The 14,407-nt window shown below is 41.0% G+C and overlaps 1 protein-coding gene across 3 annotated transcripts in view; it reads left to right on the top strand.

Annotated features, from left to right (window-relative positions):
- Positions 1 to 12,253, top strand: part of IQGAP1 (IQ motif containing GTPase activating protein 1) — a 53,799-nt gene extending 41,546 nt beyond the window's left edge. For all 3 annotated transcript variants that reach the window (XM_031587990.2, XM_031587991.2, XM_031587992.2), the window contains exons 34-38: positions 67 to 279; positions 1,297 to 1,463; positions 2,770 to 2,892; positions 3,598 to 3,706; positions 5,430 to 12,253. In XM_031587990.2, the coding sequence (XP_031443850.2) occupies positions 67 to 279; positions 1,297 to 1,463; positions 2,770 to 2,892; positions 3,598 to 3,706; positions 5,430 to 5,543 (726 nt within the window). In that variant the 3' untranslated portion in view covers positions 5,544 to 12,253. The remainder of the gene's footprint in view (positions 1 to 66; positions 280 to 1,296; positions 1,464 to 2,769; positions 2,893 to 3,597; positions 3,707 to 5,429) is intronic.
- The last annotated feature ends 2,154 nt before the right edge of the window (positions 12,254 to 14,407 follow it).

Below are 14,407 nucleotides of genomic sequence, written 5' to 3' on the forward strand. Positions count from 1 at the left end.
TAGTTCTTTATCACCTTAAAAATAACCAGTTTATGAACTTGTAATTTTCTTATTGTCTTTTTCTAGGAAGCAGAGCATCAAAGAGCTATGCAGAAACGGGCCATTCGTGATGCTAAAACTCCTGATAAGATGAAAAAATCTGTGTCTGTAAAGGAAGATGGCAACTTAAATCTTCAGGGTAAAAAAGAGAAAATCAAGACAGGCCTGAAGAAGCTGACAGAACTAGGCATAGTCAATGCAAAAAATAAATACCAGGAACTAATCAATGATATTGCAAAGGTATGCCAGTTAGTGGTTTTCTACTAGTTACAGAGGAGTTTTTCTTTTTTTATGGCCTGCAATGTTGTGAAACTGGTGTGAGTTTTCAGGAGTAAGTTTTGCAGTAGTTAGATATCTGAAATATATAATTTGCTTCTACATCTTTGCGTTTGGAAAGTCTCTTATTTTTATGTGATTTCACAAATAATTCTGTTGCCAGAATCTTGGGCACCTTAAGTATTAGACATTGGAGGAAATCCCTGATGTGTGATCTCTTCTCCTAGTGCTTTTACTGGTGTAAATAGTGCCTTTACAAACTCACTTCCGCATGGAAGTTTTGTCCGTAACTTTAAGAAAAATCAAGTTCAAGAATAACTGAAATGCTTTATGGAGGACCTAAGAAAAACTTATGCAAGTGATATAATACCACTGCATATTGAAATGCATTATCAGCATAGCATATCATACATTTGCCAAAGTAATACATGGGAAAAGATTGTGTATGAAGTGAATGAATTACCACTTTCAGAAGTGAGATTAAGACTGATCATTTGGTCATTAATAAATATCGAAAATGAAAATGACTTGAACATACTGTATTTTGTGTTCAGTTATTAATATAGCATGTTTAAAAATGGCTGACTAGTGAAGACAGACTGTCACATTTATGCATTTTTGTGGTTATAGCTCTTGATTTTTAATGTACTCCTGCTACCCAGTGAAAGCAAAAATTGCTGTCTTCCTTAAATCACATGCTCTAGTCACTGCAATTATGACAGCACTGAAGATTGGGAAAGCAGCAGAATGTTTAAATGAACTGCTGTTGGAGTTGGTTAGGTCCAAAAACAGTCAACACAAAGAAATGATGACGCTTAAACTGGGGCAAGCGTGACTGAGGAATCTTAATACAGTTGGTGCCTGAAGCAAGGCTAATCAGAATTGAACAGTGCTTCTCAGTGTGTCTCTGTACTCTGGGCTTGAGCCGCCAGAGATCTTCAATAACCAGGAGGTCTCTGCGTCTTTTACTCTGTGCTGTAGGATATCCGAAATCAGCGTAGATACCGTCAGAGAAGAAAGGCAGAGCTGGTGAAGCTGCAGCAGACGTACAGTGCCTTGAACTCCAAGGCTACCTTTTATGGGGAACAAGTTGATTACTACAAAAGCTACATCAAAACCTGCTTGGATAACCTGGCTAGCAAGGGCAAGTAAGTATCTCTGAACTGTGCTGCAACTGTATAAATAAATGCTTGTTTCAGGAAAAAAAAAATGTGTAGGTCATTGCTAAGAAAAAATTGTAATATCATCTGCACAAAGCTAAGGGAGAGAGGCCCCTGAATGGGGTCAGAGAGACATAGTGGAAGGAATTTTGGTCCTTTTGAGAGAGAGGAATGTAGAAAGACCAGAGATAATGGTTGGGTTGCTCAGGTAATTTACACCTGCTTGGTTAGTCCCTCTCATAATTTTTTCTTGAAGCAAAGAATTAAAGAATCCTTTTTACTTACAATGGCAGCGCTAATCATGGTTTGTCCTCTCTTTGTCCCGGAAGGAGTTTGTACAGTGGAAGACAGTTCAGGTTTTCCTATAAGAAAAGCAATGTGTTCCCACCCTGAGTTTGTTTCTTTTCTTTACTTTGGCAGGCAGCACAGCTTAGTCCTCAGCCTTAGAAAATTTTTCAACATAACTGGGTTTGTTTTCCCTGTTTCTTTTTTAGTCTGAACGTAGTGTGGAAAATACCTTTCTGTTCTGGAGAAATTCCAGAGTTGGGTTTGTATGCATATGGCATGTTGTTGAAAAGAGTGAAGCACAAATATGGGAAAAAAAGGAAAAGTAGTAGGTGTTAAACCTGACATTGCTGGCATCAGACATTCTGGTTTAAAATAGAGTCCAGTGCATAAGGTAGTCCTGGTTTCTGTTTTCTCAAAAAAGCGCTTAGGATTTTTACTCTGATGCAGTGATGTGGGGTGGGCAGCAGGGTAGCAATTAGTCAGACAGGGCAAGAAGGGGAGCTGTAATGGCATGTCCCTTGAACATGTGATCAGTACACTGAATTTGAAGAGAAATGAAAAAGTCAAAATCTACCAGGGCAACAGGCTGTACACAGATAATACCTACTGTGTGTAATTTTGAATTATCTAAATAATTGGTTGCTTTTTAAAAAAAATTTTGTTAAGTGTCAAAGTAACTGTTATGGGTCTGTTTTCAGAGTGCCAGTAAAAACAACTTGTTAACTATAAGAACTTTTGCCTAATTGTATATGCAGTAGTGCTTTTTATGAAGTACTGTTGTTTTTTTTCCTACTTCTGTTGTATGAGTTTACCGGTAAATAGTAGAAAGACAGAGATCTGATCTGAGCTACCAGTGCTGTGTAGATAAACTTGGTAGTAGAAATGTATCAGCTCTGTTATTTGAACTATCTATTCTGGTTCTAGCCACTCATCCACACAGTATAAATTGCTTACCATATTTTGTTTGCTCCCTGTTTTGTTTTTTTTAATCCCTTCTTCCTTCCAGAGTCTCTAAGAAGCCTCGAGAGATGAAAGGCAAAAATAGTAAAAAGATTTCTCTAAAATACACTGCAGCTCGACTTCATGAGAAGGGAGTGCTTTTAGAGATTGAGGATTTGCAAGTTAACCAGTAAGTGTTCCTTAAAAACTCATTAGAGCTAAATAGCTTTCCCAGAGAAAGAGGGAAATGTTGCATACTGTTTTTGACTACTTAGGCTGGCAGGGGCTGAGAAACCTCACAAACTGATCATGTGCTGTTCTCTTATTTCTGGTTAAATGGGAGCAGATCTCTGGTAGATAAGTTTAATGTGATTTAAAGATGACACCCTCTTTCTCCCTGTACCCCCCACAGCCCCTGTCACGGAAGGATTCTTCCTTGAGTGAATTGCTACTGCAATTAGTTAACTTTCAAGGCTAACCTGAGCTTGTTCAGCTGCATCTTGCTGGCCTTGAGTAACTGATCTATCTTTTGCACAATATACAGAAGCTACTTGTTACTGGATTTTTTATCGGCATTGTGCTTTGCACTAAGAGGGGTGGGGGTGTCTAGGAGCAGAAGTTGGCTGCTGATATACACAGGCTAGATTACTGTGTTTTCTTACTGTGTTTGTGTGAAGATGTAACCTATCAGGTGTAGAACGTTAGGCTACATTGTTGTAGCCTATTATTCATTATTCATTTTTCTACCGACTCTCATTCCCAATGAGAATATAGGATTAGAATTTAGGAGTAGAATTAGAAATTTATCTTCAGCTTTCATCTGATGTGTCCTTTCCCTGTGTCATTAGGAACTGCATGTTTGCGAACTGTGGTTTTTAATTTCTTAAATTTACAGATTTAAAAATGTAATATTTGAAATCAGTCCAACAGAAGAAGTAGGAGATTTTGAGGTAAAAGCAAAATTCATGGGGGTACAGATGGAAACCTTTATGCTACATTATCAGGTAAGAACAAACCTATTTAATAATGACAGCTATGGCAAATGAGTTTCATGGGATGTATATGAATAGCAAATATCTCTTCTGCTTGCCAAACTCTTTATCAAATACCAATTATATGTGTTTTGCCTGAACAGCGTGAAAATGAGGGAGCATCTTTAATCTAAATCTGCCTTCTATTAGTTTGAGTATTAGCAGGAAAATCTTTACCTTGAGGCAGTGAGGCCCTGGCACAGGCTGCTCAGAGAATTGTGGGTGCCCCATCCCTGGAGGTGCCCAAAGCCAGGCTGAACAGGTTCCTGGGGAGCTGGAGCTGGTGGAGTGGCGCTGGCAGGTGTTGAAGTCCCTTCCAGCATCAGCCTGTACTACGATTCTGTGGAAAGCTATTTTGACAACAGTAGATTTGTTGCTGACCAAACAGATACAGTGCCAATGGGGAACTGAGGCTAATTTGTTTCTTTACTAATGGAAGCTTTATGTCAGTCTGTGTCTTAGTTACACTTATATAAGTATGCGCTTCACTTATATGAGTCAGTTGAAAGAGACTTACAGGCAAGTTTTTCCAAATGGTCCCCATTCTTCTTCCCACACCACTACTGTTATGTCTGGCATCTCTGTCCATGTGTGTCTACCAAAACTTGGTCCCCAAGTATTGCTAAGTATGGTAATTGTGGATGTCCCAAGCATATTGGAACAAATTGGGTACAGGAGCACTCTGCACAGATATGTTAGTATTGCAGTACCTGACTGACTGATAGGAAGGGTAGCTGCCTTACATATCCCATACATCTGCTCTGGGAACTCCTGTAGTTCATTCCAGTGCTGATCTGTTCGATCTGGTCACAGAATTCTTGGTTCATGTGGCTACTCAAGGTTACTTGGTTCTCAAGCATGTGTGGTAAAACCTCTATGAACAAACTGCCACTGCTCATCCAAGTGTAGCATTAGCAATGACTTCACTTAAAAAGTCTTGCATTGCCAGAGTTTTTACGGAAAACTGTAGAAACAGCTTTTTGATGTTCATTCTGATTCCAGGAGCAAGATTCACATTTTGGAATACATGCAATGTACCTTGCAGTAGCACTACGTGAGTGCTTTCTCCAAGATGCACTGTTTTAGAAAGGAGACTTGGAAGGGAATTAATTGCTGAGATGAATCAGTGCAGGGAGTCTTAACAGCTTTGTCAGGTGCATCACTGAGAAGAAATTGTAACTGAAACTAGTGCCTATATGAATACAGGGGAAACTGAATTGGCATAATGTAATTAGTACTAATGGAGAAGTTGTTTCCTTCTGTGACATACGTTGCATTGTTCTAAACCACCTTTCTCTCCTCTATAACAGGTGAGATTTTTAGAGAGTCATGCTGTAGAATGTTGTAATGTTTACGTAGTAAGATTAGGCAAATGGAAGAGAGATTCTAAACATTACAGCTTTACATATGTTATGTGAATGAAAAGCCTGGTATGGTCTAGAGCTGAAATTTGATCTTCTATTTATGTCTTTTGTAATTTTTTTAAAGCACAGATAAAGACAAACATCTGAAAAGTCTTAGTGCAGCTTATTTGTTCATGTGCTGTGAGCGGATCCTTAGCTCTCTCATTTTTCCTAGCTTATGCTATGCATTTTGTGATAGATATTCCACAAAACCCCACCTTATTACAATGTCTTGTATAAGTTTGTATACGCTATTGAGGATTCCTCACTCATAAATGTTTTCTCTTTGGTAGGATCTTTTGCAGCTGCAGTATGAAGGTGTTGCAGTTATGAAGTTATTTGACAGAGCAAAAGTAAACGTTAATCTTCTGATCTTTCTTCTGAACAAGAAGTTTTATGGGAAGTAACTGACCTTTGCTGGCAAGTCTGTGAAGGGGAGATAAATAGAAGCCTTGCATATATGACTTCTAGTGACTTTGCTATGCATCAGTATATGCCTGTGCCTTGCTGAAATATATCAAATCTGTTACAATTAAGGCCAAAGAACTTCTTGTGAATTGATAGTGCTGACTGACACTGCAGGGAGTTGCTTTCTTGTTCTTTTATGATGTTTATGTTCAACTTGATGCTGTAATAATTTACACGTGGCCTCTTGCATAGAGGAACTATAGTATCCATTTATTAACACTTAAGGATGGGGAGTGAAACAGAAAAATTCTTGGCAAGTTAGCTTTTAGTGTTGCTTGCAAAGGTTTTGAAGAGTAAAACTAACTTCTTTTCCCCCCAGTTTTAGATCAACGTTCCATATATCTTTACCAGATTCAATAAATGTTAGGCTCTACTTGCAGACTTATCAAAAGACGACAATTATCTTAAATAGGTTGGCTTTTTAAAAGTGTAATTTTTCTAGCTCTGTCAAACTCCTCATTTCATTTCACATATAGTGGATTTTTCACCATGGTGATTGTGCTAGCTGTTCCGCTATATCCAGTAAAAATGGAGAGACTGTTGAATAAATCCCACCAAAAATTGTTTGCCCTGCCCCCTCCTTTTTTTCTTTATTTTTTTTTAAGAAGCATCTCTAATTACAAATTTCATGTCATTTTTGCGGGGGATTTTTTTTGTTTAGATTACTGTGTTGTAGGACTGCCTTATCTCTGAACTAATACACAGTATTAGTTCATTGGCATAGATTTGTGCTAATGAAAGCCACTCGTATTTGAATTGGGTACATCCTTGAGGATAATTTTCCGTAGTCCTTCCATAAGTATCTGCATGAAATGCATGTTACTGGCATGCACCAACGTTAAAACATCATCTTATATTTTTTATTTTTATATTTTATAATAAGATATTTTAATGTTGGTGTATGCCAATAAAATAACATTTTAATGTTAGTCCAGCACAATACATCAACAAAAATTCCTTTTCATAACATAACTATACCAAAAAAGATATTTGCAGTGTAGGTCATTTGAAAGAGAGTGACCTCAGAACTAGATTTTCACTTCAGAAGTGATGTGAAATGAGTTAAAGATCTTGCCTTGACTTTTAATTTTATCTAGCTGCATGTGAGTTTGCTGTATCATAGAGGGACTTGAGAATTGTATTACTTTGATTTGGGGGTGATGAGAAAAATGGTAGAAAATTCTTAAATATTGTTAAGAAAATGCAACTGTACTCTGCAAGCTCTTGAGCTACAGAGATTAATCCCCTCTCTCCCTTCTAATTTTTTTTTAATTGAAAGCTTTTAATATTTTTCAGTGTCTGGCAGTCTTTAAACTACAACCCAGCTGGGTTAAGAAAAAGGCAGTGAGGTATTAGCGGTGATTGTACACTGATCAAGGAAAACATCCTTACCAGGTGATTTACAGTACCTGTCTTACTACCTACGCATAATGACAAAAAAATTTTTTGACAAAAATTGAAAACAAACGAAAAACAAGAGAATTATCTGAAGGAGGAGTTTGTTCAGAGACAGAGCATTTTTATTTTTTTTAGGGAAAAACTGTTAATAAAGACACAGTCTCAGCAGTGAGTTTATATGTATTTTATAATTTATTGGTGACTTAGCTTTACTTATTTCCTGTACACCACTGTATTTACAATTGGAGCAGCTACAAGTAGAAGGGTATGTCTTTCCTTGCTAGTAAAGTTTGCCTCTGTAACTCACATATAAGTAAAAAGTCACTTGTGTCCACGGATGTTTTGTGTGACCTTGACTGGAGGCAGCCCTGAACATGCTGTTAGGCCCTGGGTGCAGCGTGGCGGTGGTGGATAGACCCTGTCCACAGGAAGCATGGTTCAGCAGCTCTACATTGCTGGTGTGTCATGAGCCGACCTTCACTTTAAAGTCAGAGCGATACTGGGGGAGCTCTGGATTGGGTCTCATTGTGAAATGTTTGGGGCAGGAGGGTAGTGCTAAGGGATGCCCTGGAGAGGAGTGTGGGATGTGGGGTGTTGGGGCTATGGTGCACGTGTCAGGAGGGAGGAAAGTGGGACTAGGTAGTATTGAAATAGATCAGCTCAAATTGTTTTAACACCTCCTTTTGGTCTTTAACGTGGACTGTATGAGACTGTGGGGTGATGGGCTGCACAGATGCCCGTTGCCCTGGATGTACACTGCACTATCTTGATTATCCCTGTGATGTATTCTGCAGCCATATTGTGCTGCTTTTATGCTTTGAGTATTTCCCAACTTCCTATCTTGGTCCCACACTATGAAGTCCCTCACCTATCCCATAGGTTTTCAAGTGATGGCATGTTTAGCTATGTGAAAAGTTCCTCTGATGCCTTCTTAAGCAGTGTCATGCTGTGGTATCGTTTCTCTTTGTCTTGAAGATTTGTTGTATAACTTGACATCCCGTTCACCTGGCTTTTCATCTGAGAGGCTTCACTTTATGCAAACTCTGAAATTCAAACACTCCAAACCCATTTAACAGCTTAAAGCAGTGGTAAAAACAGGTATTTTATCTGCTATATGTAGAATGGCAAACTGTGCTTATTGCGGAATCTGAGATTTTAGTTCAGTTTGTAGAGGATTTTACCAGGAGTCAACTCTTTTTCTTTACAGTAACTTCTGAAACACAGAAAATTATATTTGAGCCCCAGAAAAATGAAGTCTTTCAGGTGTCTTAAGAAATGATGTGAAGGTGTGTCCATTTTTTTTGTTACCTCAAGACTAAAACCTGTGGGTTCTGAGAAACTCAGATCTAACTCTTAATGATGACTTATTCAAGGTGATAAGGGATGAAAACCAGACCTAGGCGAAGTGTAGACTGTGTTTTCTAAATCTTAAGCTACAGTATGTAGGAGTCCTCCTTAAACTACTGTCAGAACAGAGTAGTTGTTCACATAGAAAGCTTTGTGAACAAGTTTTCCCCCGTAGAATATGCGCTAGCTCCCTTTGTTTTCAGGTGCTGGTGTGAGTTGTCAGGGCTGTCAGATGACAAATAGCTGTTCAGATCCTCAGAGGTAAAAGTCAACAGAACATAATGTACTTGATACTGTGCCAGATGCTCATTTCAGTTTTGTATCCAGATTTTATTCATGTAGTCACTCTTCTGACTATAAAAAAAAAACTAGCAGTGGTTTACTGATTTCTGGATCCAGTTAACAAAAGATAATATATTTCATGAAAAGACGCAGTCTGATAACGAGACACGTATCATAGACTGAAGAGTAGTTTCAGCAAATGTTTTCAGGCATTCGGAAAAATGACCGATACAGCACATAGTAACTTTCTGAGCAGCAATATGTAAGTATTCTTGCCTGCTGTTCTCTCCTCCACTGTGGTTATCTTGATAGGGGCATTGGTCAGGAGAACCTAGCATTCAGTTCTTTCCTGACAGCAAAAACTGCATGCTCAACAAGTAGTAGCCTGCAAAACTGTGTTCACGCCTTGACCACGAAACTTTGTGAACCAGTTTGGATTGCTGTTCTTCTTGAAACAGCAGGCTTTCAAAGGGAATTCATAAATGGACCGAAGTTGCAGCAAATTATGTAGTTGTAATATTTTTAACTTGGTTCGTCAGGAACTACTCAAAATGGGTGGCATTTCATGGACGCAAAGAACTGGCCAGCTTTTTCAAGAGAGAACCTGAGTGTGCAGCACTCAGTGCAAACCATTGAAGGTAAAGTGACTAATGCCAGGCACTGCTGTGGGAATGTGGCTGCGTGTTGTGAAGCTGCTCTGTACTCCACTGTGTCTCAGTATCAGCACCAGTGAAGTTCCCGGTGCTGAAGGCAACACACAGCTTCCCAGATCTAACCCACAGGTCTGCATCCCAAATTTCTCATCTTACGGCACTTTTACTCCCTCATTCTTGCCTCTCAAAAAGACAAAGTACTGAACATTGCTCTTGACGTAGAAACAGTTTGCAAGACTTGTTTAGAAATTTTAAAGGCAGTTCTTTCCCTCCCCAAGTCTCAAATATCTTTAGAGATTTTTATCTTTTTCACATGTCACAAAATCACAGAATTGCAGGGGTTAGGAAGGGGACCTCAAGAGATCAAGCCCATCCCCTCTGCTAAAGCAGGTTCTCTACAATAGGTCACACAGGTAGGCATCCGATTGAGTCTTGAAACAGTCCCAGAACTGTTGCAAGAATGTGGTAAATGAGGTTTCAGGTCCACTTCTTTCTGGAACTGTTTTTTTTTTTTTCTTTTTTTCCTGGAACAACTGGCAGTGGGACAGAGGAGTCCCAGAAGGCTTTTTTCTCTCTGCTTTAATCTCTCTCAACCTCAGCCCTACAGGGCTCCTGCCTGAGAAATGGAAATGGTGGAGATAAGGGAGAGCTGGCAGGAGGGACTGCTGCAGCCACCTGGGGAGGGTCTGCATATATCCCATGGCCTCATGATCTCTCTCCAGATTCAGCAGTGTGGGACAAAGACATTATGAACAGAAGACCTAGCAAATGAATAAATGAGCTCTGCAGCTACTTGCACCAGGTGTAAACGCACATGAAGCACCTGGCTGGTACATGCGAGCAAGAGGTGGTTACAGAGGTGTATGGGAACTGCTGAATTGGGGCCTGAACCCTGAGGCGAGCAATGAGTCAGCCATGAGAGCGCAGTGAAGGCAATTCACCTGTGCTGCTGGAAGGGGTGGAGCCTGGTTGCACCTCTCCTAGACCCATTTAAGAGCTGACTACCAGTGGGGAAAGGATCTCTTCTGGAGATCCCCTCCTCTGGAGTTTCATAGCAAGGCCAGAACACAGGTAAGCATCCTATCTATTCTGTTTGGTATAACTGTGTAGCCAAGCTCTCTGGTATATCTCATAACTATAACATCTGTACATTCATTGATTATACAGGGGGTATAAAAGGTTGTAAGCACCTACACTAAAGGTCTTCGTTCTGCACCAGCAACAGAGTCTGTGCATCGCTTGCCACAAATGGCGCCCAAACGGGGGCCCTGTATCAGGATCAGCTTTGGGAGATAATCTGCTATCAAGCTGACCGGTGGTAAGGAATTAGGGCTGCTGAAAGGAAAAATGACCCAAGGGTCGTTGAAAGGAAGCTGGACTTGAAAAAACTGCTGAAAGGAAACAGAAGCAGGCTGCACAGCCACTATCGTTTCTGCAGGACATAGGTGAGCAATAGGGGACAACGGGAACAAGTATTACAAAGGAGCAGGAGGTGGTTTGCAAAATAATGGAAACGATTTTGCAGAAGCACCATGCTGAAGTGGAAAGCTTTGATTTAAGGTGACTTTTGGTGTGGGTCTCTCGTAACTTAGAAGTAGATGGGCTGCGATCCATGGCACAGAAACATGGGACAAAGCAGGAGTGAGGCTATGGCACATGACCACGTGCTCTGACTGTGTGGGTAAAGCCCTTTTGAGGCCACGGAGATTGGTGTACCCTTCAGACCTCAGACCTGGTGAGCCCGAGGAAGGAACTGGACTTGCACTGGTTCAAGGAAGCAGAGCAGGAGGGGGACTGTGAGGCGGTTCAGAATTGCATTCGGCTCTCGCCTGTCCTAAGATGTTGGCTTTTGAATTGAGGCTCGGCTCCCTCTACACCAGTAATCTGTTGAGCTCTGTTATGAAACATTACACTATTTGTCCTCGTAGTTGCAAGACTGTGGCACAATTGACAAATACTGAATGCATGATGTGAATGGGCTTTTGGAGAGAATCTGTGCAACAAAAGGCGCTGAAGCAGAAGCTGTTGGAGCTCAGCAACTGGCAGCAGAGCGTGCAGACCCCGAGCCTGTGGCCCATCCATCACCATGAGCACCCAGCGCTCACCTCAGCACGTGGGAGCGGGAGCTGCAGAAAGCTGCTGCTGAGACGTATGGTTGGATCTGCACTCATTCCAGCTGTTGGTACTGATGCTTTTACTTGATGAACCTTTTAGCTGTTGTAGCAGTTGCTCAGTGCTCCAGAAAATTCTAAGATAAAAGATCATGGTATGCAGATTGAGAAGGCCCGACAACACTGGAAGTATGTTTGAAAGTTGTGCTATATCTGAGTTCCTCTGATGCTCAGTCAGCTGCTTTGGAGCAGGAGCACAGATGTGAAGTTCCTGATTGTAAAGCTGTTATTTTCTATAGCAGGTAGCGTAGTTTTTCTTACAAGAGAAAGAATCTTTCACTTCTGATGGTTGTAACTGTAGCAGCCTTAAGAAAATAAACGTATTTCTTTTTCCTTTCTGTGAAAACAAAACATTATGGCTGATTGATTTTACTGGTAGGTGGTGGTGAGGAGGCAAAGAAATTAATTAAGATGGGATACCTGTGGGAATCCAAACGAAGATTCTCTTCTTTACAAAAAGGATCAGAAACTTACTAGAAGAAGAAACTGAAGGTGAATGCATGTTACTAAGTTAGAAAATGGTATTTGCTATAAAATGATGTGTGTTCATATGCAGTAGGTTGGCAGCGTAGGAAGCTTTCTCATATTTGGTTGTATAACCCAACTTGACTGGCAGAATATCTTCTGGTATTGAAGACAAAGATATATATTTACAACTGTACTGCTTGTATCCTGATATCTTACCTGATATCTTACCTCCTGATATGCACCTGCCTGGCGTTCATAATTCTGTTTTTGAATATGTAATTGCAATGATTAAAAAAATAAAAAAAATCCCTATTTAAAAAAAAAAAAAAAGGGGAGAAGAGGTTATGCTTGTGTTTCCATAAGTGCTGGACTAGGAGGGGTTCCATCCACAATCATAAGCCCTACTTGACTACCATCAGTGCATCTACTGCTGCTGCTTCAGATCTGTAGCAACCTTCCGGGTGTCCTCCCAACAAAAGCCTACAGAGGCAACTGGCCTGTGGATACTGCAACCGATCTCTCAGCATCAAGCAATGTGACAGCTGCCAGATACAATTTTTGATTTATGGGGCAAAAGCTACATGTTGAAAACTCATGGGAGTAATTTGATGGATGGTATTAATGTGTTTTTTGTTTTTGAATGTTTGTTGGTTTATCACCTTATTCATATAAAGAATATATGCTAAGAGTTTCTTCAAACTAATAAGGGGGATAGAAGAGGGATATGTGGGACAAAGACATTAGGAACAAAAGATCTTGCAAATGACTCAAGAAGCTTGGCAGCTACTTGAGCCGGATTTAAACGTGGAGGAGGGGCCTGGCAGGTATAAGTAAACAAGGGGTTGTTATGTGGGTATGAAAAGTTGTAAGCACCTACAATAAAGGTCTTAGTTCTGAGCCAGCAATGGAGTCTGGATCGTGCCTGCCACACAGTAGGACTGGAGAAGGGCAGACAAAAAGTTGCAGTGGTGCCTAATGGCACTACAGAACTCTTGGGCCATCTTGCAAGAGAAGCTGTGACACACAGATTCTCGCAGTGCAGGTTAATTAATTTTTCCATCTGTAAACTGAGGTGGAAAACTGCAGATGTCATTAATCTTTGTGAAAACAATGTAATGGTCTATGTGAAACTCAGAACTGCAGCTTTGTGCGGTTAATGCCTATAGACTTGTCTAAAACTATCCATTCTGTGGCATGAAAAAAAAAAGGAGAAAACAAAAATGTGAAGTGTGGGAAAGGCATTTATAAAAAAAATACATTAGAATATGAGCAAGGCAGAGGCTATGAGAACATTTATATGGCCTTGTGCTTTCTGCTAACTTGTTTTCATTCTGTTGTAATTAAATTTACTTGGGAGTTAGATTTAGGAGTGTGAATATTTGAAAACAGTACAACAAATGCTGGCTCAAAAAAAAACCAACCAACCAACAAACTGAAAATGACAACATGAATTGGTTTGTTTTCTTTTTTTAAACTGGTAAGCTAGGTTGGGAGAAGTTTTCCTTGTTTTCCTTTTTTTTTTTTTTTTTCCCCTCCTTTTTAGTTTGTGTTCTTCCCGTCATCAAAGGAGAACGGATCGCCAGGGACTGTGGTTCATATCCGCAACAGTACTGTCGGAGCAGTTTCCGCGGTCTCTGGTGCCACCGCGTGGCCAATCGTGGAATTGCGGCCGTGTATATTTGTGTCCGTAAGCAGCAGGACGCATGCGCGCAGGCACGCGGAAGTGGTGTATGTACGTTCTCGTCGCTCTGCGCAGCAAATCCGCCGATCTTTCTTGTGCTTAGTCCTCCAGGCAATAGCACATGCGCCGGGAAGCTTCTAAATAGCATCCATTTCGAGGAAGCCCTGAGGCGCGGGCGAGAAGTTAATTATTGGACCGCCGGATTAGCCATACTTTTCTCTCTTCCGATCCATTGTCTATTTCCTCGGATGGCTTTGTGCCCGGGCCTGCCCCGGGAACGGACTATTTTAGCTCCCAGCGGTCTCTGCACTCGTCGCATGTGTAGTGATGATTCCAAAAAAACGCATGCATAGGTGTGTATCTAAAAATGCGCATGTCAGACTGGGGCATGCGTATTGCTTTCCCGAGACTCGCGCATGCATCGTGCTTTTTCGAAACTTACACATGGGTACGGCAGGACCAAGACTGGCGCATACGTAACACTTGCCCTAGTAGTGCGGTGCCGAGACAAGGGCGTACGTAGTGCCTTTTCGAGACACGCGCACGCATACTGTGCGGCCGACACTCGCACATGCGTACTGCTTACTCGAGAATAGCGCATGCGTAGTGAGGACTCGAGACGCATACGCAGTAGTGTCGAGACCGGCGCATACGTAGTTAGTTCTCAAAACTCGCGCATGCGTATTTCAGAGCAGACGCTGGCGCATGCGTACTTCTTCCTCGAGACTCGCGCATACGTAGTGGTTTCTCGAGACCCACGCATGCATAATACGAGCGAGATCTCGAGACATACACGTACGCAG

This window comes from Phasianus colchicus, chromosome 12 (assembly GCF_987193195.1).
Source record: "Phasianus colchicus chromosome 12, bPhaCol1.hap1.1, whole genome shotgun sequence".
Taxonomy (NCBI): domain Eukaryota; kingdom Metazoa; phylum Chordata; class Aves; order Galliformes; family Phasianidae; genus Phasianus; species Phasianus colchicus.